Source organism: Pezoporus occidentalis, unplaced genomic scaffold, assembly GCF_034315485.1.
Source record: "Pezoporus occidentalis ecotype Australia unplaced genomic scaffold, CSIRO_AGI_Poc_V1 ctg54, whole genome shotgun sequence".
NCBI lineage: Eukaryota > Metazoa > Chordata > Aves > Psittaciformes > Psittacidae > Pezoporus > Pezoporus occidentalis.
In genome coordinates this window covers 5,463,539-5,489,237 of record NW_026915877.1, presented here as the reverse complement: position 1 = coordinate 5,489,237, position 25,699 = coordinate 5,463,539, and the positions used below count along the sequence as shown (strand labels likewise).

Sequence of the window (25,699 nt, the reverse complement as noted above, 5' to 3'; positions counted from 1 at the left end):
AGAACGGGGACTCCCAAAAGCAGAGAAACATCTTTCTATCTGATCTATGAACTTAGAAACAGGGTGAGCTAATCTTCCCAGCTCCCCCAGGTCACCCAGATGGCAGGATCAGCTGGCTGGTTTTTGGCTTATTTAGTTCAATAACTGCCTGTGTAGTGTCCTTTGTCTAATAAATGGGGTTTAATAGCAAAATGTTGTGATAACTTTCCATGCATAATTAGCACAGTCAAGCTGTTGTAAGCCTATTTGCCGCTTAAAAGGAAACTTTTGAAATGTTCTATTTGTAAGAGCAAGTAATCAAAATATACGTGTCACTTTATAGTCAAATGTGAACTATAAAAAGTGAGGAGAAGAAAAGGCTCAGGGAAGACCTTACCACTCCTCTGGAAGGAGGCTGGAGTGAGAAGGTGGCTGGTCTCCTCTCTGAGTAATAAGTGATAGGACAAGAGGAAACAGCCTCAAGCTGTGCCGGGGAGGTTTAGACTGGATATTAGGAAAAATTTCTTCACCGAAAGGGTAGTTGGGCAGTGGAACAGGCTGCCCAGGGAAATGGTGGAATCACCGTCCCTGGACATGTTCAAACCCTGTGTAGATGCCCTTATGACATGTTTTAATGGTGGACTTGGCAGTCATGGGGTAGAGGTTGGATTTGATGACCTTCAAGGTTTTTCCAACTTAGTTGATTCTATGATTCTGTGAACTGGGAACATGGGTTCCTGTATATGAAACTAGAGGCATGAAGCTGCCTTGGTTGAGGCTTGGTTAATGCCATATGCCAAACAGTGTAAACCAGCCCTTCCTCAACAGCTGTGACTTGTGCTGCCCTTTCACCTGAGCTCCTGCTTGTGTGCCCACTCCTTCCTGTGCTGGGTGCTTCTTTTAGAGCACACTTGTTCTGTTTCTCTCTCTCTCTGTTACACCAGATAGTTTTTGCATTGCTTTTGCCTGAATTATGGGTTGGAGTGAGCAAAGATTTGCTACAGAAACTCGGGGGGCTGTACCTCTCATTACTGCAAGCTGGCACAGCATACTCTCAGTAACAGTCAAAAGTTATCTTCTTCCCTTTTGTCCCCTGATATTCTTAACAAGGCTGCTTCCCCCCCCCCCCCAAATAGGAAATGTTTTTTTAAAGTCTCCATATTTAGTTTTAACAATGTGTTCACTTGTGTGGGACAATAATTAACCTTTCTTTAGAAAAGAACAAAAAATAAGTGCAAAATCAGGTGTAACAGTTAAATTGTGACTCACCTTGGTAATTTAAATCGCCTTGATCAACTTGGAAGGATTTAAATACATACCAAAACCTGAAATTAGTATTCCATCTGTGCAAATATAAAATGCTGTTTCAACAACTTCAGAAAACCAGGTAAAGACCCAGATGGTGTGGGGTTTTCTTGGGTTGATTTGTTTTTAACACTGAATTTTGCTTGGCTTTTCTTTGAATTATTATGCTCACGTAATTACTCAGTAGGGCTTATTTTACATTTTCTGTAGCTAATTTTTTCCTGTTAGGAGTCCAAAGAAACTTCCATTTCATGCATCCATCCTGCGTACAGAATTTCCTGCTTGAGTAGAATGGCTGCAGTAAAAGAGACAGTGTGGCTGTACTAAGGGGTATTGGATGTTCATTCTGTGCATTTATGCAGTGTGAGCTGGGATGGGTTGGGGATACGAAATGTTTTGAAATAATCTTGCTGTGGTTTTATGTATTTGTAAGAGTAAGTTTTTTGAATTTGAGGGAGGAGGTGAGAGGAAGAGGATGAAGAAGTGAACTCTTAAAGTGCTGTGGAAGGTCCAAAGAAACCTTTACCATTCTGTAAGAGAATTTCTCTAATGCCAGTGTGGCTTAACATAGCCCTTAAAGCTGTGGTTCAGAGAATTGGAGGAGCCTAAGAAGGATGGAAATACTCTATGTAGTGCTAAATAATTCTGTGTGGTGCTTGCCTGAAGCAGCTTGTGTAGACTGGCTGGATTTTCAGGTGGCCAAGGATTGTTTTCTCTTGGGGAGCAGTGCAGACCTGCAGAGATCCCTAGCTCATACAGCCCTCCCCAGAATTGCTAGTTTGGCAACTCTGCCCTAGGACATTTACCACAAAATTATTTTGAAGCCTTTTGATTTCTTTGCAGTCCTGCTTGTGGGAACCACAGAGTTTCTGGGCTCTGTACCATGGCTCAGTCTGCCTGCCCTGAGCTGGTGCTGCTGCTAGTGCCTGTGTCAAGGTTCAATGGCAGCACAGGCGATGACAGAGCCATTCAGACATCTCTTACCCTTTCCTCTCCAGCTCAGGTTGCATTGATATGGTCAAATACAGACCATCAGGCAAAGTCTTTGCAAGAATTCATGTTCCCAGGAGTTTGTAGGCAAGACGTGCCTTAGGCTCTCTGTCTTGCATGGGGTGCTAGTACGAGGTTGTCTACCTTTGGTCATACATAGGCACAAGAGTTGCAGGATTTTAGAGGAAGAAAATAGATGGAGTGCAGCAGTGAGATATGTATAGTTTAGTTGCTGCTTGAGAACTGGAAGGTAATGTACAGTTGCAGGTCCTGAAATACATGGCCTTCTAAACAGCTGCAGGTAAGAAGTCATCTTATTAGTATTATCTGCCTTAGAGCATGATTTTTGTATCTGTGGATCGGTGTTAACTTGTGTCCAGCAACACTTGTCTTCACCAGACTCCAGCTGCTGTGTTGAACGTTGAATGTCATTGCAAAATATCACAGCTGGTTGGCACCCTGGCTGCACCCTTCAGAGCAGATAGGAAAGAAGGTATTGACCCCTTCTGGAGAAAAGTATTTTGAGATCAAGCACTGCATTCAGTTATGAAAGCTACTTAAAAAAAAGGTGTGAGGGTGGAAGAGGCAGTGAATTGCCCCTCTCTTCCTAGCCTTCTGCTGCTGAAGTGCCCCGATGAGATTGACCCCAGGCTCCACATTCCTGTTGGCTGTATGGCTGATGGAGGAAATATTTCAGGTGCCATTCATTATTGCCTTTTTTAACTTTTCTCTGTGATATTAGCTCAGGTTCAAGCTAACCCTTTTGTAAGGATTGTAAAGATTTGTAAGATTGAAAATTATCTGCTATTTAGTGTTTGTTGAAGCTCTAGAGCAGAAGATAGCTGAAAGAGACGGTGGTCAAAGGGAGAGTGCATGAGCTGGAAAGCAAATGGGGGAAGGTGAAGGATAGGGGCAGTTCCAGAATATGGAGTGAAAGTGATCTCCTTGAAGGACTTGGAGTGAGTGAAAATGGTCATGGTGTTAGTAAGGGAACATAAGAAGAGGAGAAACCAAAGTGCTTTTCTTAGCTAATTGACTTAGTTAAGTGCCATGTAACTTTTGTAGGTAGCTCAATTTCAGTTTAATGCATTGTCATGAACTAGATATTAAGAAAATACTGCATTGCTCTTGTTCAGAAAAATTCTAGGCAGAGAGAAGACTTTGTATAAGCGGTTCTTCATAAGAAACCAAACCTGACCAACAGGGAACTTCCTGCAGTAGCAGTTCACTGATTTGCTAGTTGCAGGCACTGCCAGTCCTGGTCTCAGTTGTCTCTGCTCTGGGAATCCATGAGGAATCTTAGATGATCCTTTGTAAAAATTGCAAGTAGGACAAGAAGGAAGTTCCTTCCATCAGGCAACAGTTAGTTCAAGCCCAAAGTTTCAACTACAATGCAGTTGTACAGACAGATGCATGATACACCTAGAGAAGGCAACTGACTGTAGGGATGGCTTTTTTTTCTTTTTTCATGAGTTCAAATTGCCAAGTTCATATTATTCAATCAATTCTGGGAGTTTTGGAGATGTTTTAGTAATTTCTGTGTTTGTTCAGCCAGCTGACATAGAAAAAACAGTTTATTAAAAGCACTGATAAAGCATTAATTTATTTGGCTCTGATTTGCTTGCTTGCTCTCCTGTGCTTAGCATTATTTGGAGTACCAGGCTGCCTGCAGTGTGGATTTGGAGATCTGTAGTGGCAGGGGGCACTGGGTGATGGCACAGCTTGCTGTTAGCAGGTCTGAGGGTGTGGGGAGGCTATTGCTATGACAGTGCTTCTGAGTGTTATTGCTTCTAGTTAATCCTTCTGTTCAGAAAGGAAATAGCCAGGAAGTTACTAGGTGCCTTGGAAATAGGCAAGAGCTGCGTGCAAAGGAAAATTCTGCTAAAACATTAGTAATTTCTGAAGTGTTTCATAGAGTTTTTTTGTATGTATTCAGTAGCAGGTTGCCATTTGAGCGTATGCTGTTGTTGCTTCTCCAGAGTTGGCATGAGATGTCTATTTGAGGCTGATTGTCATTGCTATAAGACTTAGTTAAAATGGTTCTACAATGTAGTGGTTGGCACTCTGTTCTTCCACTTGCAACATGATGGATTCTGTTCAGCAGGAACTGTTTTAATTGGTTTCCAGTCTGTGTTATGTTAAAACTCTGCTGCTAGATCTAGAAACCCGTGACACGTTTTGTTTGTTCCTGCAAACATACGTTTTATTCTGCTTTGGTCATTCACATTCATTTTACGTGATTGTCAGCTGAAAAAAAAAGTGTTTTGCAGCACTTTATCAGCAAGGCAGCTTTCTGTGGCCCAGGACCATAAACTGTATAATTTGTCTGGGGGGTCTGTACGTTACAGGAAAGAAAATTCCTTCTGTGACAGCATTCGTTGCTTTGCACACAGCAACATCGTGGGGAGGATGGGAGGCAGCGCTGGGTTGATATACCCGCTGCTTTGAGGACTGAGGGTGGGTTTTGCAGCAGGCCCACAGTGCTGGACCAACCGCAGGCAGCACCATGCTCAGTCAGCCCTGGCCTCAGTTGGTGGGTGCTGCTGGTGAGCAGTGGGTGGAAAACATCACTGCCACGATCGCCAGGCTTAATTTTCCCGGAGCGCCTGGTTATGCTGCATGTACACCGTGGTGGGGAGCTGAGTGCTGGGCTGGAAGCCAGGTCTTTGCCGAGACTAGGTGTGCCGTCTCTTGGGGGGAGAAGGCAGGCAAACAAGTGGGAGAGTGTTTCTTTGGAGGTAAGCCTTAAGTTTGTAATTCTCCTCAGTGTGATAGGTGGTTAGAAAATAACCAGTAGTCATGACTTCTGTTAATTAACTACTAAGAGTTAAATGTTGTTGGAAAAACTAGTCTGTGTTTATTTGGCATGTCTTTCTCCAGAAAAGGCTGGTGCTAGTTGGTACATGCTCGATCTCTGTGCCTGTCTACAGCATGGTTTTATGTTTTTCTCTGTATTGATTTTCATGATTCATTGAACATGATCTAAGCAAAAAGCATACTTAAATGACACTGGAGACAGCTGTCTGTTAAAGTGGGACATTTATGTGTGCTGAAATGGCGCCAGGTTGTTTTTCCATTACTTTAACAAGTAACACACACCAGTAATATTTCTTTAATTTCCTTTTCTAGGTCACCGGTATGTCACCTTTGTTTTGTTTAAAGAGCACTGGTCAATTCTTACTCTAAACTTTCATATCAATTTTGTTCCTGTTGTTTTTCTGATAATCTTTTTGAGATGTTTTTGAAATGAAAAGGCCTTTACATTGTGTTGTGAGTGTGAGTGACTCGTTTTTTTCTCTCAGTAGAGCTGTTTTGGAAGGTATGTGTGGGAAATATGGATAAAAGGAGGAACATACAAAGCTCTGGAAGCTGGTGTGTAGCTTTTTCCAGTTTTAATCTGTCTCTCTTCTCTGTATGGTAGTCTAAAGTTCCAGATGTTGTTTTGGCTTGGAGATAGTGAGTAGGGGAAAAATAAGCATTCTTAATGTTAACAGAGTCAGACTGGCTGGTTCTGTACTGACAGGAAAAATGGGGAGATAAAACCTCCATTAATGATGCACTCACTGCCTAAGTAGCCAGTAAAACAATGCCTCTTCACTGGCAGTAAGTCCCAGATAGGCGGTGATCAGTGCCAACTGTGAGAGGAGACAGCTGCAGAGGCTGGGAAGTATTAAAGTAAAACTAACACTAACTTCCTTGGATAGCAGTGGGGTTTTGCTTGGTCTGCAAATCCCTCCCCCCTTTTTGTTTTCCTCCAGTTAAAAGTTGACTCTTAGCCCCCTTTCTTCTCCCCCTCTCCCCTTCCCCAGCATCTTAGAGTCCTACTTGCTCACCTTCAGTAGCTGACTGTGGATGTTGGGTGGTGGCACAAGGCTGGGGCAATTGGATGGCAGTGACACCTCCTTTGAGGGGCAGAGGGCTCTTCAGAGTTTTGTCTTGGAGCACCAGTGTGGCTTCACCAGAGTGAAGAGCTCCATTGATTGCCAGAATTGTGTGGGTGTGCATGTGCTCGATTCCTTCTGTAGGAAGCTAAGCTGCAAGCTCTGTTTCTGGTGTATATCAGATGGCACTCCATTCCAAAACGTGGGTGTAAGTCTTGGCCTCTTCTGGACAGCTATGAGCCACATGTGGTAGTGGCAGCTTCCAGTAAAGGGACCAGGATAAATCACAACTGCTGAAATGCTTGTTAGGAGTGTATGTAGTGGCCAGGAATGCAATTTCCTGTACTAGCCTATAGGTTCTATGCAGAATAATCTATTTTCCATGTTACATTGTATTAAATATATAAATGTGCTGTGTTCTGTGTCTCTTCCTGACCTGTTCCTCCTTTCATGCGTACTCCTAAAATGTTTGAGCAGTTTATTTTTAAAATGGCTGACACAGTTCTGCCTATTTCTTCCTTAATAATTATTTCTTTTCATTTTCGAGTCTAGGAAATAGCAATTTCTGGTCGCTGGCCTGCTTCTCCCATTGCTTATCCCTTCCATTGTGGCATAGTTGTCCTTCAGGGTTTTTTGATTTCTGTGAGCAGTTCGTGTAAGAATGCTCAGTTCCCTTGCCTTGTTTAATACTATAAAGTTCAAAGTTAATAATGCTGACACAGACTCATCTAATCTACGGAGGAGCCAAGCTGTTGCAGATTGTGGTATCTGAAGTCATGTCTGTTTGCTGCTTTTATCTTTGATAAACTTGTCTATGTCACAGTTTGTGTAATTTATTGAAACAAAGGCTTGGATTTGTGTTTTTGGTGGGTGGGGGGGACCTGGTGTGTTTTGGTCTTACATAGTAAGAGATACTTGGAACATGCATGTATGGTCTTTGCCAGTTAGACATACATGTTAACATAGGCTAGGATTGTAATGCTTTAACCCTTTTTGCCTTGTTTTTTACCACAGAGGTAGAAGTACATGCCTGGAGCTGGCTGATCAGCTGTGGTTTTATAAGCATTGCTTGATGTCCCAGAAGCACCATCCTTAGAAATCCTACAGGATTGGGCTGTAGGGAAAACTTCAGAATAAATGTGCTGTTGTATATGTTTGCTGGAAGAAGATGGGGAAAGAAAATCTGGGTGTAGGAGAGTCCTGCTGCCTACCTTTGTGCTGCTCTGCATTCCTTCGCTCTGCTGCCTGGAGGCAGCAGTGGGGTGTCTTGCTCCTGTGGTTCATGATTCAAGCCAAGCCCAGATGTTTTCATGCCTGGTCTGGCCTATTTTCTGAGAATAATTTTGGATGCCTCAGTCCACTTTATTGTGGTTTCCCTAGCATCTAGTCCAGCTGAAGCTAAGCTGATTTCTCACCTAACTGAATGCTCATAGGCAGACATGGCGTTACCTCTACAATGGTGTTCCTGATAACTTCAGAGCACTTGGAATTAGATCCACACTGGTGAGAACCTGAGATTGTGTTTTGTTGCTGGTAGAGTGGAAAATTTTGCAGCATGAAACTCGGAAGAGCCTGTCTTGTGAGCAGGAAATAGGTGAAAACTTGACAGATTTCTGTGGAGGTAGGTCTGGCCTTTCTGACTGATCTAGCTTTCCATTTCCACTGAGCAGCAGTAAGGACCTGGAAATCTTTTCATACTGACTGTTGGACCTTTTAATCAGTATTATTGTCTGTGCTGACAGGTTCATGACAATAACTATCCAGGGGATACTTCCAGGGAAGTATATTTGCTCCTTTAACTTGTGCTTTCTCCATCTCATTCATTTGGCTTTATGCCAGATATTTCCTGATGCTGAAAAGAAAGTGGTGTGGTCACTTGCTCTGCACAAACAAGTGCTGTCTTGTATCCTATTCAGAACAGTCTCTTACTCCATCACTTCCCGTTAGTGAGGAGGGCTGTTGACCCAAAGCATATTTAGGTGCTTCCTTCAGAAGCAGTTGGTGAGGGTTATTTTTGACTTAATTGTCTTCAGCCTGCTCTGTTAACAATCATGGCTGAATCCTCTGTGTGGAGATGAAGAACCTTAGAAATCACCAGTGGATGTGTGTCATAAGCTCACTTTAATGAAGAGTATGGCTTCGTTTCTACATGATGATAGATGAGTTGTTCTTAGATGGTTCTTCATTCAGGGATCCAAAGCTAGATTTGTCTGTAAAGAGAATTTTGGGTTTTGTTTTCCTTCATGTTTGCAGCTAGGAGTATGTGAGAGGTCAGCCACAGTAATTTAGCTGTTAAATAGTAATTTGATCGATTGCTTCTGGTACCTGTAACACCAATTAAAACAGAAGTCTGGGTAAATATATGGAACAGTTCTCTGAAGATACATACGGTCAGGTTTGGCAAGGCTATGTGTGAATTTGAAAGCTTACAGCTGAATAGGTGGAAAGTGAACACTTAACAGCTCTGGAAGGAAGTGTCAGAATTGTATATTTTGTATATATTTGGAATAAATTTGATGTAGGGAAAGGTGACAATATGCCCGATTATTAAGCTGAGGGTTGTGTAGGGTGGCAGTGATGAATGTCAGTTGTGACTGTGAAAGAATAGTTCTGTGACTGTGAAAGGATAGTTCTGTTACCGGGAGAGGCACAGATGTTTGCCTGTGAGATCAAGACAGACACAGCTAAAACAGCAGCTGAGCAATGTCAGGACAGTGATTTGGAAAGAAAGCTCTCAAGCTGTTTTAGCATATAGGTCTGAATGTTAGCTGGATTAGTGTTGGCAGGTGGGGTTGCCACAGGTAAAATGTGAGCAGAACAGGGACCTGTGGTGGAGGTTATGGAGCCTTATGAAGCCTCAGGTGAGAAGAACAGCTTGCAAGGATGCCTTAAGGGAGCTGGAGCAGAGCAATGGGAAAGGATTGTGGTGGAGGGTGAAACAGAGTAAAGCTGTGAACAGCAGCAGAGGTAACTTCGAGGTTGGTGTTGCAGGGTGGGGGGGTGAGGGGGTGGACAAATATTGGAGAGTTCTAGGATGGAAAAAACCCAACTGCCCTTTATCGTACTAGCTCCTTAAAATCAGTTTTGGGTTATATTTGTTGTAAAGTGATGACTGAGGTTATGTTTTAAGGTTCTGTATGTCTCTGCACAGTACTGTCTAATTTGCATGATGTCAGCAGAAGAAGAAAGGTTGTAGACCACCATGCCTGTTAATATAACTTGGTTTTGCTTGTACTTTGTATTTAAGAACAGAATAATACATCTCCAGCCTGTCCAAACAGGCAAGACCAAATTGTCGAACAGTATTGTTAAAATTCTGAGGTGGTGTAATATAATCTCTGAGGAATTTTACTTTCTTGTGCAGCAGGGTGTTTCCTTCTTCTCTGGATTGCTAATTGCATTCAGCTCTTTGGATTCCAAAGTAACAGTTTAATGAAAGAATCTGATGAGATGAAAGGCTGTTCAGCGACACGTGCCTGTGGAGTGTTAGGAACTTCTGTTCTCAGTCTGATTGTTCTAAAAATATTTTGTTAATTTGTATTTGGCTTCCTTGGCTCACTGGTGTTTGGGAACAGTGAAGCTTTAAGTGGTACGTAGTACAAATACCTGATTTTTTTCCATATCCCTCAACCTTTCCTACTTTGTAGAAGCCCATCGCTCCTGAAGAATGCTGTTCTAATCCCAGTGTAATCCATGAGCAGCGAGCTGGGGGTGTAAAGCCTGGCTGTCCTGGAGTCTGCTCTCTCTTCTGTGCCCCTCACCATGGTGACATGCAGGGGCACGTGTTGTAGGGCTGCTGTGGCAGTTCTGGCACAGCAGCTCTCTCCACCCAGCAACTGTGTACTGTTGTGCCTCTGCACGTCCTGCTCTCCCGTCCTCATTTTTATAGATTTGGTGGGTTTATTTTAGCAAACGGCTGTGTGTTTGCTGCATCAGGCTGCACTTACATTCTGCCATTGGAATGGACAAGTTGCATTCTGGTTAGGGTGCTTGGGCTAAGGGGCTGGATGTAAGTAAGAGTATTCTTGCGGTCACAGCCATGTGAAAATAACTGCAGAGGCTCAGATTTACCTAGGCAGGCAAAATCCCACTGGGAGTAGAGATGTGCAAATGAGGGTCCTTGCTGGTGGGGGAATACTGATAGAGACAAGTCCTGTGGCAGTGAAGGAGCTTCCAGCAGCCCCATCAACTCAGTTTGGCTCTGAATGATTTGGCCTGATAACATTAGAGGCTGAAAACAAAAAAACATTTGCACATCTTAGGGTCCCTGCATGTGTGAAAACAGAGCTAGACTGTAATGAGACACTGCTTAATTAATACATTTGTAGCAACCAGACTACATTTCTTATCTTTCAGCAGGGCTTTCCAGATGGTCTTTAAATGCTATTCACATAACATAATCAGACCCTAGCTTCTCTACTGGAAGAAAAACCAAACCCAGAAAAGCAACCTAAGGCAAAGAATGTGCATTTAAAATCTGCATAAAAGCAAAAGAGAACAGAATTGGAAAAAAAAACCAACTTTTTTTTGAGGGGAAAAAATAGGATTTTTATTGATACCGAATCTAAAGATTAGTTTTCAGCCAACACAGCTGAAGCATTTCTGAAATGTTCTGCAAGAAACTTTTAACAGGCAATCTGTGTAATATATAAATAATTAATGGAAAGCTTATGAAATCCTGATCTTAGATTAATAGTCATTGATCTTACTTGGATCCCAATTTCAGCTGTCTCCAGGTTTTTATTAAGGTTGTAATGCAAGTCTCTGGAAGAGTTAAACTGTAGTGCAGGGCCATGTTCACTGTCTTGGTAATGTACGCAAACTGTGACATAACTGTGGACTTTTGCAGGGCTTGACATAAGTGCAGCGGTTTTAATACTTGGTGTCAGTCCAAAGTGATGCAAGGTATTTGACCATCTGGTAGGACTGCAGGGCAGAGAGATCTTCTGTCATCCTGTCTCACAGGCCTCCTTCTGAAACTTTCCCAGGGTTGATTGGGGTGTTCAGGTTTTCAGGAGCAAGGGGATATATTTTGGGGATATACCAGCAGCTTTCCCTTCAGGGCTCTCATGAGCAGGCAAGGAGGAGCCTGCTAGGAGGGTGCTGTGCTGAACCGAGCCTGTGTTAGGAGGGGGAGCTGACAATTGCTTGGCAAAAGGGGAGTGAAAGCGAGTAAAAAAATTGGGAGCTTTGTTTTAGACTAAACCCAAAAAAAACTAGAGGAATGTTCTGATGAAAACATTCCTTTACTTGGCAGGTAGTTAGGATTTTGCTTTTAAAAAATGTTTAATTTGGAGGGCAAGGGGGCAGTTAAGACCCTGCTGTGTGTCTTAACTGAAGGCGTGTTTTCAGCATCATTGGTTGGGTTTGGGGTTATGGGGTGTATGTGTTTTATCAACCTCGGATTTTGCTGCCACTGAAGGGATGCCCATCTCTGAGAGGTGCTGTGTTCCCACCACCTCTCCTCTGCTAGCACTGGCACCATTGCACTGCTGGGCTGAGCCTCACATGTTTAGTCACAGTGAAGACTAAACAGTGTGTGGTCTGATCAGTGGCCTCATCTGGCTTATCCCATGGCCTTGAAATCACTGCAGCCAAGTGGAGGGGTGGGAGCCTGCCTAGTGTGGTGGCAGAGAGCTAAGGATGTGATTGGATGACCAGTTTTGGCACTCCCTATGTCTTAGACGGGTCCAAACTGGTTGTGAAACAATATCCTAATAAAACCTTACTCTGATCCTCTGTCTGACTATATGCCCCTTCTATGCAGCTATGATCTAGGCTCAGTGTTTCTGCCCATGCTTCTTGTTTTTCTCACCTGTCAAGACAGACACACCCAGGACGGGATAGAAACAGTGTTTGACAGGCAATTCTGAAACACCTGCAAGCTGAGAAAGTGTGTTCTTCCCTGTGCTCCTTCGTCACATACTGCACAGATAAAATCTTTAATAAATAAAGTATTGCTAGCTGGATGAAAGCGGGCTAAGTCTCAAAGAGGTAGACTTTGAGTAAGTTAAAATAAGTAGCTGTTACATTTTGGGTTTGTGTGGTGACTTTCTGAAGACCACAGAAACATCTTTTACAGGTGATTTCTGATAATTTGTCAGTCGAAAATATTTGTGTTTGGGTCTTATTCACCGCTGGTTTACTGTTTAGAGGAGTTTATAACTTCACTGGAAGTTCTGTGCTGAGATCTAACAGCAGATTCTGGCTTCTGAACAGCTGTATCAGAAAAATAGTGTGTTTTGCAACAGGATTTGAAAGGACATTTTGCTTGCCTCTTATGCCCAAGGCCCCGCACAAATTAAGTTGCCAGATATTAACGGAAATTGTCTCCAGTTTGTGTGGACACTTGGAATGGCCTTAGCAAAGTGAGTGCTACCGAAGGCTGTCTACAGCTGAAATGTCCAAAAAACTTTGCAGCTGTGCAATGGGGCCTTGCAGTGTTGCCCTCTGGTAGGAACTGTCTGTGTGCCATGTAGTAATAATACCTGTGTAGCAGTAAGACATAGGTAGTATAATAACATCTTTGTTTATGTTTGAAATGTGTGAGAAGCCACAATAATTCATGTATATCTGACAATGTCTTGAACTGATACCTACTCGATGCCTCAGGCAAATGTATCTTCAGATGAAGCTACTGCATGCTTGATTCTTTGCTTGACTGTCTCATGGTACTGCTTGCAATTTAATGTCTGTTAATTTGCCTGTATAAATGAAACCATGTGTAGCTGGCTATTTGCACATTTGGAATTCCATACCTAACTTCCAAGATGCTCATAGCGATGACATAATTAATGAACCATATGAACATGAGCATGTTTAAGTTATGCTTCTGTGCAGGCTCTGAAGAGGAAAGCTATTCCATGGTGCAATGTTAATCCTTGATAGCTGCCTCCTGGTGAATTTATTTACCCTGCAAGGCAGTAAATGCTATGGAAAGACATGCACATGTCTTCAAAGGCACCAGGAACTTGCAATATATATTGAGGGTTTTAAATCAATTTAAAAATGGCTGTGCTTATTTCATCATTTCAGTAAGCCATCTAGTATTGGGTTGCATAACACACCTGTATTGATGCAATACCTACACAGAACCCAAATCTTCATATTTGGACTTCCTAACAAGCCACTTCTGTCTCCTTCAGCCACACAGGTTCTGCTGCCCACATGGAATCATAGAACTGTTTAGGCAATTTAAGATCAAGTTCAACTGCTAACCCACCACTGCCAAGCCCACCACTAAGCAGTGTTTCTAAGTGCCATATCTGCATGTTTTTAAAACCCCTCAGGGATAATGACTCCACCTGGGCAGCCTGCTCCAGTGCTGAACAACTCTTTTTTGGGTAAGGAATTGAAAACTGAACTTGAGGCTGTTTCCTCTGATCCTACCACTCTTCACCTGGGAGAACAGACAGACCCCAACCTCACTATAGTCTCCTTTCAGGCATTTGTAGAGAGCAATAACGTCTCCCCTGAGCCTTCTTTTTTTTCCAGGCTGAACAAACCCAGTTCCCTCAGTTGCTTCTCATGAGACTTGTGCTACAGACGCTTCGCCAGCTTTGTTGCCCTTCATGCTTCAGGACCTCAATGTCTGTCTTAAGAGTGAGAGGCCCAAAATGAAAGACAGGATTTGAGGTGTGGCCTCAGCAGTGCCCAGTACAAGGGGCCTATGACTGCCCTCGTCCTGCTGGCTGTACTATTGCTGATACAAGCCACGATGTTCTCGGCTGCCTGGACACAAGCTGGGTCGTATTCAGCATCTGTCAACCAACACCCCCAGGTCCTTTTCCACCCTGCAGCTTTCCAGCCCCTCTTCCCCAGGCCTGTAGCATGGCATGGGGTTGTGCAGGACCTGGCACTTAGCCCCCTTGAAATTCATACAGCTGTCCCCAGCCCACATACAAGGTTGTGAGTCCCCCTGTTTACCAGCTGACCCGCATGGGGAAGCTAGCATTATTTTTTGTCTGTTCTGTGCCCCTTGTGAATACTGGGCCTTCAGCTGCTTGGCTTGTTCCCTGGGAATTCCCCCCTTGTGAGCACCAGGGAGCTCTGCCTTCACCCCCATTAAAGGAGGAGCTCTGTGTGTGTGACCCATGCCTCCCCATCCCACTTGGGAAGGGGCTGGTGCTGCTTTGGGTTCACTTCTTTGCCTAGGTAAGTTATTTTTATCTCTCTTGGGTAAGTGGTTGTGTTGTCCCTCTGTATTGTCATGTGTCTGTCCCCCCCGCCCACCCTGACACTGTGAATGTTTATTATTTGTGATCCCATGCTATGTCACTTCTGCAGTTGGTGTGTCAGCTGGAACCTTTGGGTGACAGCATAGGCAATAAATGGATTTGTACTGGCATGTGCCAGGAGGGAGACCAAACAGGATTTTGTTTCTGTAAGTGGCACTTGTTCTTTGTTACCTCTTTCATTTTCTTCTAAGAACCTAAGGAGTGGCTCTTCATGGGCATATTCAGAGCTATTAACTTCATAAAAAGTAACTTGTGTGATATTTTACATTGTATGGATTGTTTTCCTCCTGGTGGTTTTATTCAGCAGTGTCATGATACTTGCTTTGAATAAGAGTGTAGGAGAGCCAGTGTCTTGCACACTTCACTCTCTGTTATTTGACTCCAAGACATTCAGCCTTTCAAGGTGGCAATCTTTTGCAGATTTTCTTGAACTGAAGCGGATTGATGTGTGCCTTGTGCGCTTGCAGGTGGATGCCAAATGGAGTTTGTGGCTGGCTTCCATCTTGCTGAATTCTGGCAACAAAGTTTAGACTTTCAGAAAGAATATGCAGGGTTGCCGTTCTCTGACGTTAGGAATGCCTTTGTGTGGGCTGTTCTGAGGTTGTTAGTTAGCTTGTGTGAGTTTCAATTAAAAAAAGAAGAAAAAAGCAAGCAGTGAATTACTGCTTTTGAATGTACGGCTTTCCTTCTAAAGACACAGCTGTTGATGAATTTAGCTTGTGTGTGGCTATTGTGTGGATGGTAGAATTACAATCCAGCATTATGGATGTTTTCTTTTGATACAAATCTGGCGAGGTACATGCAAAATATGTACAGCCCTTGGGCTCTTGGCAGGGTGCCACTGGGACTGTCAGTGATAGTGTGGGTGCCTCTGATCTCATCAGAAAAGTCTGAACGCCTCTAATGGTTCATGTTCCCATGTCTTTGTCATATTGAGATGAACTGTAATCTTTAATTTCTTCACTAATTGGAGTTGTTCTTTTGTCTGGCGTGGTCTTTGCTCTGTATCTGTGTGGTGTCATTGGAGACTAAACACCCTTTCTCCACAGCCTGTGCTGCTGTTGGTGGGGTGTTCCATGTCATCTTAGCTCCTGGTTCTGCTCTCCCCTGTGGCTTGTTGTGGCAGTGATCTCAAGACTCCCAGCTCTGGATCTGAGGTTTCCCTCACCCCCACGTTGCTGTCAGGCTGTAAAGGAATGATCTGGCAGGAGACAAATAGTTTTCTTAGGAAGAAAAGAGAAAGTGATTTCCATTTGCTGTGAAAGTACAAAAGTTATTGTGGCTTTCAGGATGGATTTTTTTAAGTGAATTGGGACTTTATTAATGCAAACAGGAAGAATTACAGCAGTTATCTAAAAAAACAGTTGCACATCTGTATGTTAAGTTGGGTATGCTAACCAAGTATTCTATCTACCATATGATATGCTTTTTACTGTTCATTTAGGATTCTGAGAACTGTTTAACTGATTCCTTCTTTGGAGTCCAAAGCTGACTTCAGAGTAGATACGAGGTGCCTGCTCTGGAGCTAGGTTCACCTTGTTGCCTGAACTTCACAGAAGAGTTGTTTGAAAATCTGTTAGCTGCTGCTTTAAAAGAGACTTTTCCACTGTGACCTGTAGCAAGTTTCAGGTTTTCTTATTTGCTTCTGTAGGAAAAAGTTAAAACCAAATTACCTTCTTTTCACTGTACATGGGTGTACACAGTCGCTGCTTCCTGCCTCTAGCTCTGCAACATGGCCCTGATTGGTTTGACCCAGGTGGTGTTGGTGGGAATGCCCTCTGGTGGCTTCTGCAGCTGAGAGGGCTGCAGGATGTGCTGAGGAGTCGTGGGTAAGTCGCTGTGAAGATTGGTATGTCCAGAAAGGAAAATAAATTGTGTGGTTTTGCTGGTTGCTTTCTACTTCCTCTTTCTCTTTCTGGATTAAATCCTAGTCTTCCCCTTTAGAAAACGTTCTCATGAATTCAAACACCTGACAGTAAGTGGATATCTTATGTACCTCCAGATTCATAGCAACTTGCCATGGAGTTTTATAAAAGAATGTTTTGTTCCTGTATTTTCTTTCTAAACAAGTAGTAAGTGGAAGAGATGTGCTTGCTTGTGTCACCAGAGCCAGATTTTGGTTCATACATATGTGTTACTGTTTTTATGTTTTGGTGGGTGTGTGGGGGGTTGTTTTTATTGTTTTTGTCTTGATTTTTGTGAAAGTCATTTTTTTTTTTTAAGCAATGGAATCAGGACCTTTAAACTCATCCTCTGCTGTGTCTGCAGTTTGCAGCTGGGGTAACCTGAAAGGGAAATGCAGATGAGTGTGAAAACCAGAAACCTCTGAGAGCTGCAGAACACCATGGCTCCATTCCCTTCTTGGCGCCTCCGGTGGGTCTGAGTGGGGCTGGTGCCCAGTGGGATCCCTGGAGAGGGCCTTCCCAGCCCACATCCCACGACCCCCTTGCAATCTGCATGCTTCCAGGCTTATTTTTAACTGCTGATTTAACAGGCGCGTGGCAGATACAGCATACCCTGAGCAAAATGGCAGCCAGCAAGGGACAGTGACACCTCTCCCAAGATTCTGGCAGGATTTCAGCTGTCCAAGCAGTGTGTCGGCTGGCACTGGGTAACGGCTTGGTCTCAGAGCAGACATTGCCTGCTGCCACTTGAAATGTTCCCTTGTCTTGAAGCAGGGGTTAAGGACTTGACATGCCTTTGATGTAGTGAGGAATTTTATTTATAGCTTTTAATTTTTAGAGTGGAATTGAAGGGGAAAATCAGTATTGGGTAGAGGCTCCCTCTCCTTTGGTCTCCCAGTGTCTGCAGACCTGGCTGAGGTGGTGTAACTGGGCTGTGGCCTGCTGAGGGCTGCATGGGCAGCTTGCCAGAAGCCACAGAGCTTTACAGAATCCGTGCATACATGGCGCAGGATTTCAATTGGCGATAAGTATATGCAGGATGGGTTTTTTATAGGCTGCTGTAAGTATGTGCAGCACTTCTGAGCAAAAGGACGCAAAATATTCTTTGAGGCTTTGGGGAAAATTAGTGTCTACAGGAACAAAGTTTCATAGAGACAGGGTTTAAATTTTTAGTATTTGGCTTCTTTGTTTGAGAGGACCGTGCATGCTGTGAAATGTGTAACGCCTGATAATAGTCTGATTTTGTTGTTGTTTGCATTTATAATGGGGAAAGTCTATTAATAAAAGTAACTCTACTAAAGAGGCTTGCACAAGTACGTGCTTGCTAATGCAGGACTGAGTGTGGGGTCCTTTGGCAGGACTTTCTGCAGGCACTGGGCAAGCTGGTCCTGACCCACAGGACCAGGATCCAGACCTGAGCAGTCCCTGACTCAGCTCCTGCTGGTGCTTGCCTGCCAGGTCACCTCAGGTGGCTTCCCCTCTTCAGGGTGTGCAGCTCCCCTGCAGCTGTGGGGCAGGGGAAGGATGACAGCCTTTCTTCTGTTGGGCACTTAAATACATTTAACAAAAAATGTGGTGTAATTTCAGGTGTGTTACTCAATGAAGTCATAGTTGGGCTTGGTTGAAGAGGAATTCTGAAGAGTGTTGTGGATGGGGGATTAAGAATGACTTTTACTGTGGTTTTGTGGCTTTTTTTCCTTATTTGATCACTTTGGTGAGGACTGGTAAAAATCCCTCGTATTTGCTGAACTGCAGTTTGTCTCAACCCATACTGGTTTGGATGTGGGATGTGTGGAATCAGAGGATGGGGAGCTCATTTTATCAACTTGAGTGTTCCAATACTCCTTCATTGTAGCTGTGGAAGGCTGTTTGTCTCTTTAGGGGAATGCAGGTTGGATTTGCTTCCTCCTCCTTCCCGTGAAAAATGCAGGGCAGGGGTTTGTGAATAGATATAAAAACATCTTTTAGGGAATAGAAATAAATGGAAAAGAAAATAAATAGGCGTATACAACTGGTAGCGTTTTCCTGGTTTCCATGCTGTTGTCCGCTTCCTATATTTTAAATTCCTGCACTCAAGCCAGCTCATGTTTCTTGTGTTCAGCCTCCTTTCCTGACCGAACAGAACTGAACTCATTGCAGGTCCTTCCTGGCTTCAGCCAGTTTTAGGCAGGAAGAAAGGGTTGAAAAAGGGGCCGGGGTGGGGGGGACTTCAACATGGTGGGTGCTGGGAGGAGGGAGGGAGCTGGTGGAGGGGAGGCTGCAGTGTGTGCAGGTCTCTGAGCTGACCTGCAGTTTTGGAGGTGAAATGATGGCTCCCCACCAGCAGATAACAACCCCTGTTGTTTTTTAATTGAGCATGGAGGATGCAGCCAGGAATCTGTAAAAAAAACTTAGCAGCCACTCTGCGTGTGAGCCACATGCTGCTGTTTAACTCTTAACCTGCTCTGTTGTTAAAGTCATTTTTTGTCTCTTTTAAAGCTCTTTTCCCTTGTGCTCAGTGTCCCTCATGTCTGAAGGGCTCTCCAGGTAGACTGGCTGCCAGTTCCTGCCGGGCTCGCCATGCATTCCCCTCGGCCCAGCAGCCTCTAGGGCAGCTGGCTTGCCCAGCTCTGCTGCGGCTGCGGGCCGGCATCATTAAAATCAAAGTGTTCTGCCTCTGCTCTTTGAACCATTGATGTGCTGAAAGAAAGAGGGCATGTCTCATGAGCCACCTTTGTCTAGACTTGCAGAGAGTTACCTGGTGTAATGCTGAGGAAAATGCTGGTGTAAGCTGTTCAGCCCCAGGAAGCACACGTAGGGGCTGAGGAGGAAGGACAGCATCGCTGTCGGGTCCTGCAGCCACCCACCTTGGGAGCAACAGGCCCCTCTGAGCTGTTGTTTTAAACTTTTTGCACTGGATGGCTCAGTGATCATGCTGTGTGTAACTTCATCATGTTTCCAGCGTGACTGTTGAAGGTTAAATATTGGCATGTGTTAAGAATGCATTGATGTGCATCAGGAATGAGGAAGGCAAAGTCACTTGGTGAATGGATATTTGAATGGATATTTGAAACTGCTGGAGGTTGTGGTGAGCACTGCCTCATCCGTTCTCTAAGGACAGAAGTTGAGTACTTGCGTTCAGAAATTTTTGATCATTTTAACTGATGGTGAAGCAATTACCAAAATGTTTCTCATATTCTGCAAAACAAATCTGTGTCAGGAAACAAATGTAGTAAATGGCTTGGCTTTCATCACCCAGCACTTAATCAGTCAGCTAACGATCTGAAAAGGAAGCAACAGAAGATATCTGAAAGAAAAATGGCAATATAAAATTTAAGTTTCATCTGCTTCAGAAAAATTAAATCTGAAAAATGAAGACAAATACTTACATGTAAGAAGAATGGTAATGGCTCAGTGCCTTGGTCAAGGAGAGTCACTTTGCTGCTTTCAACTGAAATATTATGGCATGTTATTATCCAAAGAGTCTTGATAGGAACAAAGTAGCACAGGACTGACAAGCCTTTCTGAGTCATCCAGCCCTGCTTGTTGGGTTAAATCCCAGTAAAGATTTACTGTAGTTAATCTCTATTCCTTCGTATTGGTGATCAGTTAAATGCAGAGTTTAAGAAACTCTTAAAATCTTCTTTTCAGAAGCCTATTAAATAATTCTTACTTCACCACAAAAAAAAAAAAAACCTTTTCCTGTAAAGACCAAGTATCCTGAAAAAGATCTGAAATGCACAGGAGAATTCACTCCTTTATTTACTGTTTTAAAGGCAGCATGTTCTTCTTCTGCATATGTGCTGGAAACTGCATGTTTTCATGCAAGATGTAGTTACCTGTCTTCAACAGCAGGAACGTGAAGCTGGGCTGCTGAAAGGAAAATCCTTGGAAAAGCAGCTTAATCTGGGAAATTACTCTTCTGAGAATGGTGTCTTCCTTAAATACATCTTGATCTTGCCATCTAGCAATTGGTTCTGCTGATTAAAGTCGTTCTGAGTTCCCTGAGATATTTTCTGTTTTTCCCCTCAATGTCCAAATAACATGCAGTTTTACAGACTTTTCCAGATGACAATAATTTGGCTTTTTAATACCTTGTTGAAAGAATGTCTGTTCTATTTTACATACCTGTTTGGGACTGAGAGGGTTCTTGTTTTCATAGTAGCATGCTTCCAGATATGCAGTGTAGTTGCATGTGATGTTTCTGTGACCAAAAAAAACCCATAAAAATAAAGAAATTGCAGTAAATTTATGAACATTTTAAATGAAGGATATTGGGAAACGAGACAGCAAAAAAGAGACCAGTCAACCTTGGTTGCTCTGCATTTTGTATAATTTTGTATAAACTGACAAAAGGCATAGCTGAACACTGATTTTTGGGGTGGTTATGTTTTAAGACAGCAGTGCAGGTGTACACAGCTCTCATGTCTCTTCTCTTTCTGCAGCACTACAATGGTAGATGGAGTGATGATTCTTCCTGTGCTGATCATGATGGCCTTTCCCTCTCCAAGCTGGCAGGGTGAGTGATGTGTGTCGTGGTGCTGTGGAAGAGCTGGGTTTGAGCACTGGCTCAGCTGCTGGAGCTGCTGGACATGGCTTCATGGCACCCCACTTGCCTTGTTAGCTGACAGCATGGGCGGGCTCCTCTCAGGTACAAGAGATCTGCTTTTGCATTGAAAGGACATTTTTTGCCTGTTTCTGTATAAAAATTACAGCATGTGCAATTGGCATAGGTCTGTCCAGGGCTGGGGGTGGGTGGGGTGTGGAAAGCCTTACTTGAACACCAGATTATTCAGCTACGTAACAAGTAGATCTGTCTAGCCCATGGGCTGAGGTGCAGTTGTGTTGCATTATCATAAAGTGATTTTCTTTTTTTCTTTTTTTTTTTTTCTGTGGGAATGCTATTTGGCATATTTAGTGGGGTGTTCGATAACTTCTCCGTGATTGCTCTAGTAAGGTTTCTGGATATGGAAAACAACTACATCGTTAACTGTTTGCGCACTTATGTGCACATCAAGGTTTTATGACAATGTGTTAAGATTTGCCTCTGCAAAATGAGGAAAGGGTATTTCCACTGCCATGGAGAGGCAGGAATGGTTCATTTGAAGGTGGTTTGGATGTTCTAGGAGATGACCTCCTGAAAGACGCATAATTGCTACTTTGCAGGTGGCCTTCTTAAAAATGCTGAATAAAGATTTTTTGCAAGTAACTTGCTTTTCTTAGTTTTAAAATTTACATTACTCGAGGTGTATCTAGTGTTTGTTATGGCATATCTATTCTCTTATTTACCTTGTGAAATACCTATCAGAACTGCTCTGCTGAAATGCATTTATCTTCAAATGTTGGTGCAAATGATAAAAGGCAGAGTACTTTAAATATTACAATGGATGGTGGAAGGACAAGATTAAAAATGCATGGAGGTCTGGTGGTTGACTTCAGTCATGTCTATGAATAGGAAACAAAATTTAAAGAGGGAGGAACATTGGATTAGTGTTTGTCAGAATATGTTAAACTGTTAATATTATTGAGACAGCAGTATCTTGAAATAAAGTTTGGTAGCAGTTATCACAGTGTACCTTATCAACTCTTGAAGTGCAGCTATCTGCTTCTCAAACATTTGTTTTGGCTTTCAGAGTTGCTTATATATTAAAAATCTTAAATCACATGTCTTTACATCCTTAACTTGAAGAGCAGTAGATGGGGAAGAGAAACATGGGGAAAAGGTGCCTGTTAATGTCTGAAGTTCTGGTTAATTTCTCTTGTTCAATGTGTGGAATCAGATACTTGTGCTGCCCACGCAGTGCAGCACACAGGGCAGTATTGTCAACCTATCCAACCATACTAAAGGTACCTTGCAGGTGTTCATACCATAGTGATTTGACCTGACTCGGCTTAAGAATAGGAAAGTAGATTCTAGAGCTTCAGTGTTATCTTTCTCTTGAAAACATGCCAGTAAGTGATCAGCAAGAAAAGAGTAATGAAATCCATGCCAAGGTTTTGTTTTGCTGGGACTGTGAGCTAAGATTGGAGGTACAGGATCATTCCTTGCTGAGCTGCGAGGAAGGGTAGAGCTGGGCCAGATGTGGAGCTGGAACAGGCTTTGGATGGAGTTTGCATGGAGGGGTGGAGCATGTGAGTGGAGATGCACAGATGTCTTCTTGCTGCCTGTCTGCCTGTGCCAACTGGAGGTGTACAGAGTTTCCTGTTCGTGATGTGAGCTGCCATGCTTATCGAGTAGCACTTCCTGTAGATTTATGTATTTGGGGCTGTGTTTCTCTCTCACAGTGATACAGCTCCTGTGAAAGACAATCTTGCTTTGTTTTTCTTGCTTTATTCCCTCCCTTCTTCTCCCCCCATACTTCCTAGTTTTCTTTTTCTGTGAGCAGTTACTTGTCTAATGCATGTAAACAATACTGCTCTTCCCCCTTTTTGGGTTTGATAGTAGTAGTGCTGTTGTTTCCTTTTGGAAATAGTTTCCTAATTCTGAGCTGGTGGTTGAGCATTTGGGGGGGCAGAAATACTTAATGGACCCCTCAGCAAATTTTTATTTACATCTCTTCATCTAGGGTTTGGTTTCCTCACCAGGTGGGAGCAATGGGAGAACTCACTGCTTTGTTCCCTGAGTGTCTAAGTGCTGGTTGGTGCTTATGTGCCAGCAGCCTGTGTTAGGGCAAATGCGGTAAGCCCAGAGGTGCAAACCTGTGGAGAGGGTTGTCTATCAAGGGAGAGCATGCCTGTGGAGATCCTTTGAGGGAATGGAAGTTGATGCTCTGCTGCCTGTGAGCAGGCCATGGCGGTGGGGCTGGTGCACCCTGACCAGTGTGCTTTCCCATGTGCTTTTTCTGAATACTTTTGAAAGCTAATGTTTTGGGGCAGAGCACTGATTTGTCTTCCCTTTGCACAAAACAACAAGAAGTTACAAAACCTTCTGATCCCCCTCATGTCTTTCATAACAGATCAGTCCATTTACTTTCACTGTGATTTGGACCAGTTAGGTTATTTGTGAGTTTGGGGTTTTTTGGGAGGGTGTTAGGTTTGGGGTTTTGTGCGTTTTTGTGCATTTTTGATGAATGAAAAATGTCTGGGCATAGCTTTGGGTAACATTCAGAGGCAGATTTGACTAGTTCTATGTTGCTGCTAGGCTTCAGAGGATGGGATTAAACATGATCCATTTTTAAAATAAACAACCCACAGCCCAACCAAAAAACCCAAACAGTGTATAGAATTCCAAGTGCAGAAACATATTACTTCCCTACTTGAGTGTCCAGAAAATCCTTTTGTTCTAAAGGTTTACTGCAGTGCTTGCTTCTGTATTATTTCTTTATTAGCCCTGTAAAGTGGGGAAAAAGGCTTTTCATTTCCCGAGAAACTAAGCTCTAAGGCAGAGCACTTTCTAAATAATGCAATGCCTGTGCTTAGGCATGGGGTTTGTCACTTACTGGTAACTGTGCACAATGGAGTTTCCTAATCCCGATGGCCATGTCAGGAGCATGGTGCAGGAGATGCTGCTGCCCTCTCCAGTGATTGGGGGAAGGCATCTGGACCATGCTCTCCTCTTGCAGCTTGGCTTCCCTGCCAAATGCAGCCTCACTCTTGGGTATGAGGAGTAAGCAGTTTGAGAAGGGTCTCATGTCACACCACAGCCAGGAAGTGTTTGGGAGCTGCTGGAAGTCCAGAAGCTGCTGTGTGGCTGGTGGAAAGCTGGCTTTGGGAGCAGCCTCACTCTGTCACCGGCAGCTGGGCTTCAGGAGGATGTCCCTCTGCAGAGGTGGGCACCATCTGCCCAGCCTTGTAGCTTTATAACTGATGGTCAGTGGCCATAATACTTGTGCTTTTCCTGGTTTTAGGGGTTTTTGTAGGATGAAAAACAATAATAAGGCTAAACAGCTGTTTCTTAATGGTGGAAACCTCAAAGGCATTTGTTAAATTAGTAAATCCTATATAAAATCAATTATTATAGGGTGCCCAGAGAAGTGGTGGAGTTGCCATCCCTGCAGGTATTTAAAAGATGTGTAGATGTGACATGATTTAGGGACATGACATGAAAATGGTTTAGTGGTGGATTTGGCAGTGCAAGGGGGACTCGATGTTAAGAATCATTTTCAAACGTAAATGATTCTGTGATTATTATGGCTGTTGTGTAATGCTTGTTACTTTACACATAGAGAAAATAAAACTCTGAATTGAGCGGGCATCTCTACAAGCTTCTTATTTGCTGTTTCTCTGAAATGGCTAAGAATCATAAAGGGAAGCTATCCACTAGAAAAGAACTGAGTTACAGTTAAATGGACCCTGAAGGTACTGTAATTTTTTCAGGTCTGCTTTCCTTCATCTTCAGTTCATTGTGATATGAAGCCCTAGCAAATCCCATCTCTTCCCCCAATCCTAGTTATTGAAAAAGGGAGTTAATATTGCTGCTTTGACATATTTTGGCCTTTGAGCATGAAGTCCCTTTCATTCCACTAGAGATTTCAGCAGCTCTCTGAAATAAGGCTTCCTGGTGAACTGTAGCTTTCTGGTTTGATTTCAGGATTTTCCATTTGGGAAGTATGATCCCACTCAAAGCCTAGCAGCAAGCCTGCTAGGGGGGCAACAGCCATAGTACAACTCTGAGAGGTCTCGGGTTGGGAAGCTGGCTCACAGTGGTTCTGAGGACTGGGACTGGCTGTGTGTGCCCGAGGTTAGCTGATGACTGCAGTGTCTGTGCATGTTCACTATGTGACCAAGGAGGCACGGAGCCTTCCTGCTGCACAGCTGTGGGCTGGCCTGGAGGAGAGCAACCGGATGGAGCTTCTCTGCCCACTAGTTAGTGACTGAAGGTGTTGCTCCTTTTTGCTTTGCCTCACTCTTTCGTAAAGAAGAATAAATTATAAAGTCTTGTCTTGGTGAGCAAAAGGCTGGTTTGTTTAAGGGTCATTTACCTCTGTTCATCCTTGGCCACCTGGCTTTTTTTTCAGCCACACAGTAAGAGGTCTTGTGGTGCTGTGTAGGTTATCCTTCTGAACACTTGCAGGCATGAGCTAAATGTATATTGTATCTATGTAGTAGGGTATGCTAATCTTTATCTGCAAGGTAAAGTTTAGTACTGTGAAGAGCGGGAAGTTGGACTTGATGATCCTTATGGGTCCCTTCCAACTTGAGTTATTTTATGATTATGTGAAATTTTGAAAGGGAAGGTATGCGGGAGTGGTGCAGTGGTGTGATACTGTTAAAGCCCTACTTTAAAAGGTACTTGTCTTGTAATTAGAGACTGTGTCTTCAGTAAGAAAATCAAGACTCTAGTGATATGTGTTCTTAATTTTTTTATGCTTTTAAAAACTACTGCAGTGTTTGCTGACACACAAAATTAATGCACTGTCACACAGTTAACATAGGCCTTTTTCAAAGTCAGAGGTAAACTGTGTTGCTGTAATGCAAATAAGAA

At 43.4% G+C, this 25,699-nt stretch overlaps 1 protein-coding gene across 2 annotated transcripts in view; it reads left to right on the top strand.

Moving 5' to 3' along the window:
* ACVR1 (activin A receptor type 1) overlaps nucleotides 1-25,699 on the top strand; it is a 65,349-nt gene that overhangs the window by 11,447 nt on the left and 28,203 nt on the right. For both annotated transcript variants that reach the window (XM_062637849.1, XM_062637848.1), the window contains exon 2: nucleotides 20,721-20,794. In XM_062637849.1, coding sequence (XP_062493833.1) covers nucleotides 20,728-20,794 — 67 coding nt within the window. In that variant the 5' untranslated portion in view covers nucleotides 20,721-20,727. The remainder of the gene's footprint in view (nucleotides 1-20,720; nucleotides 20,795-25,699) is intronic.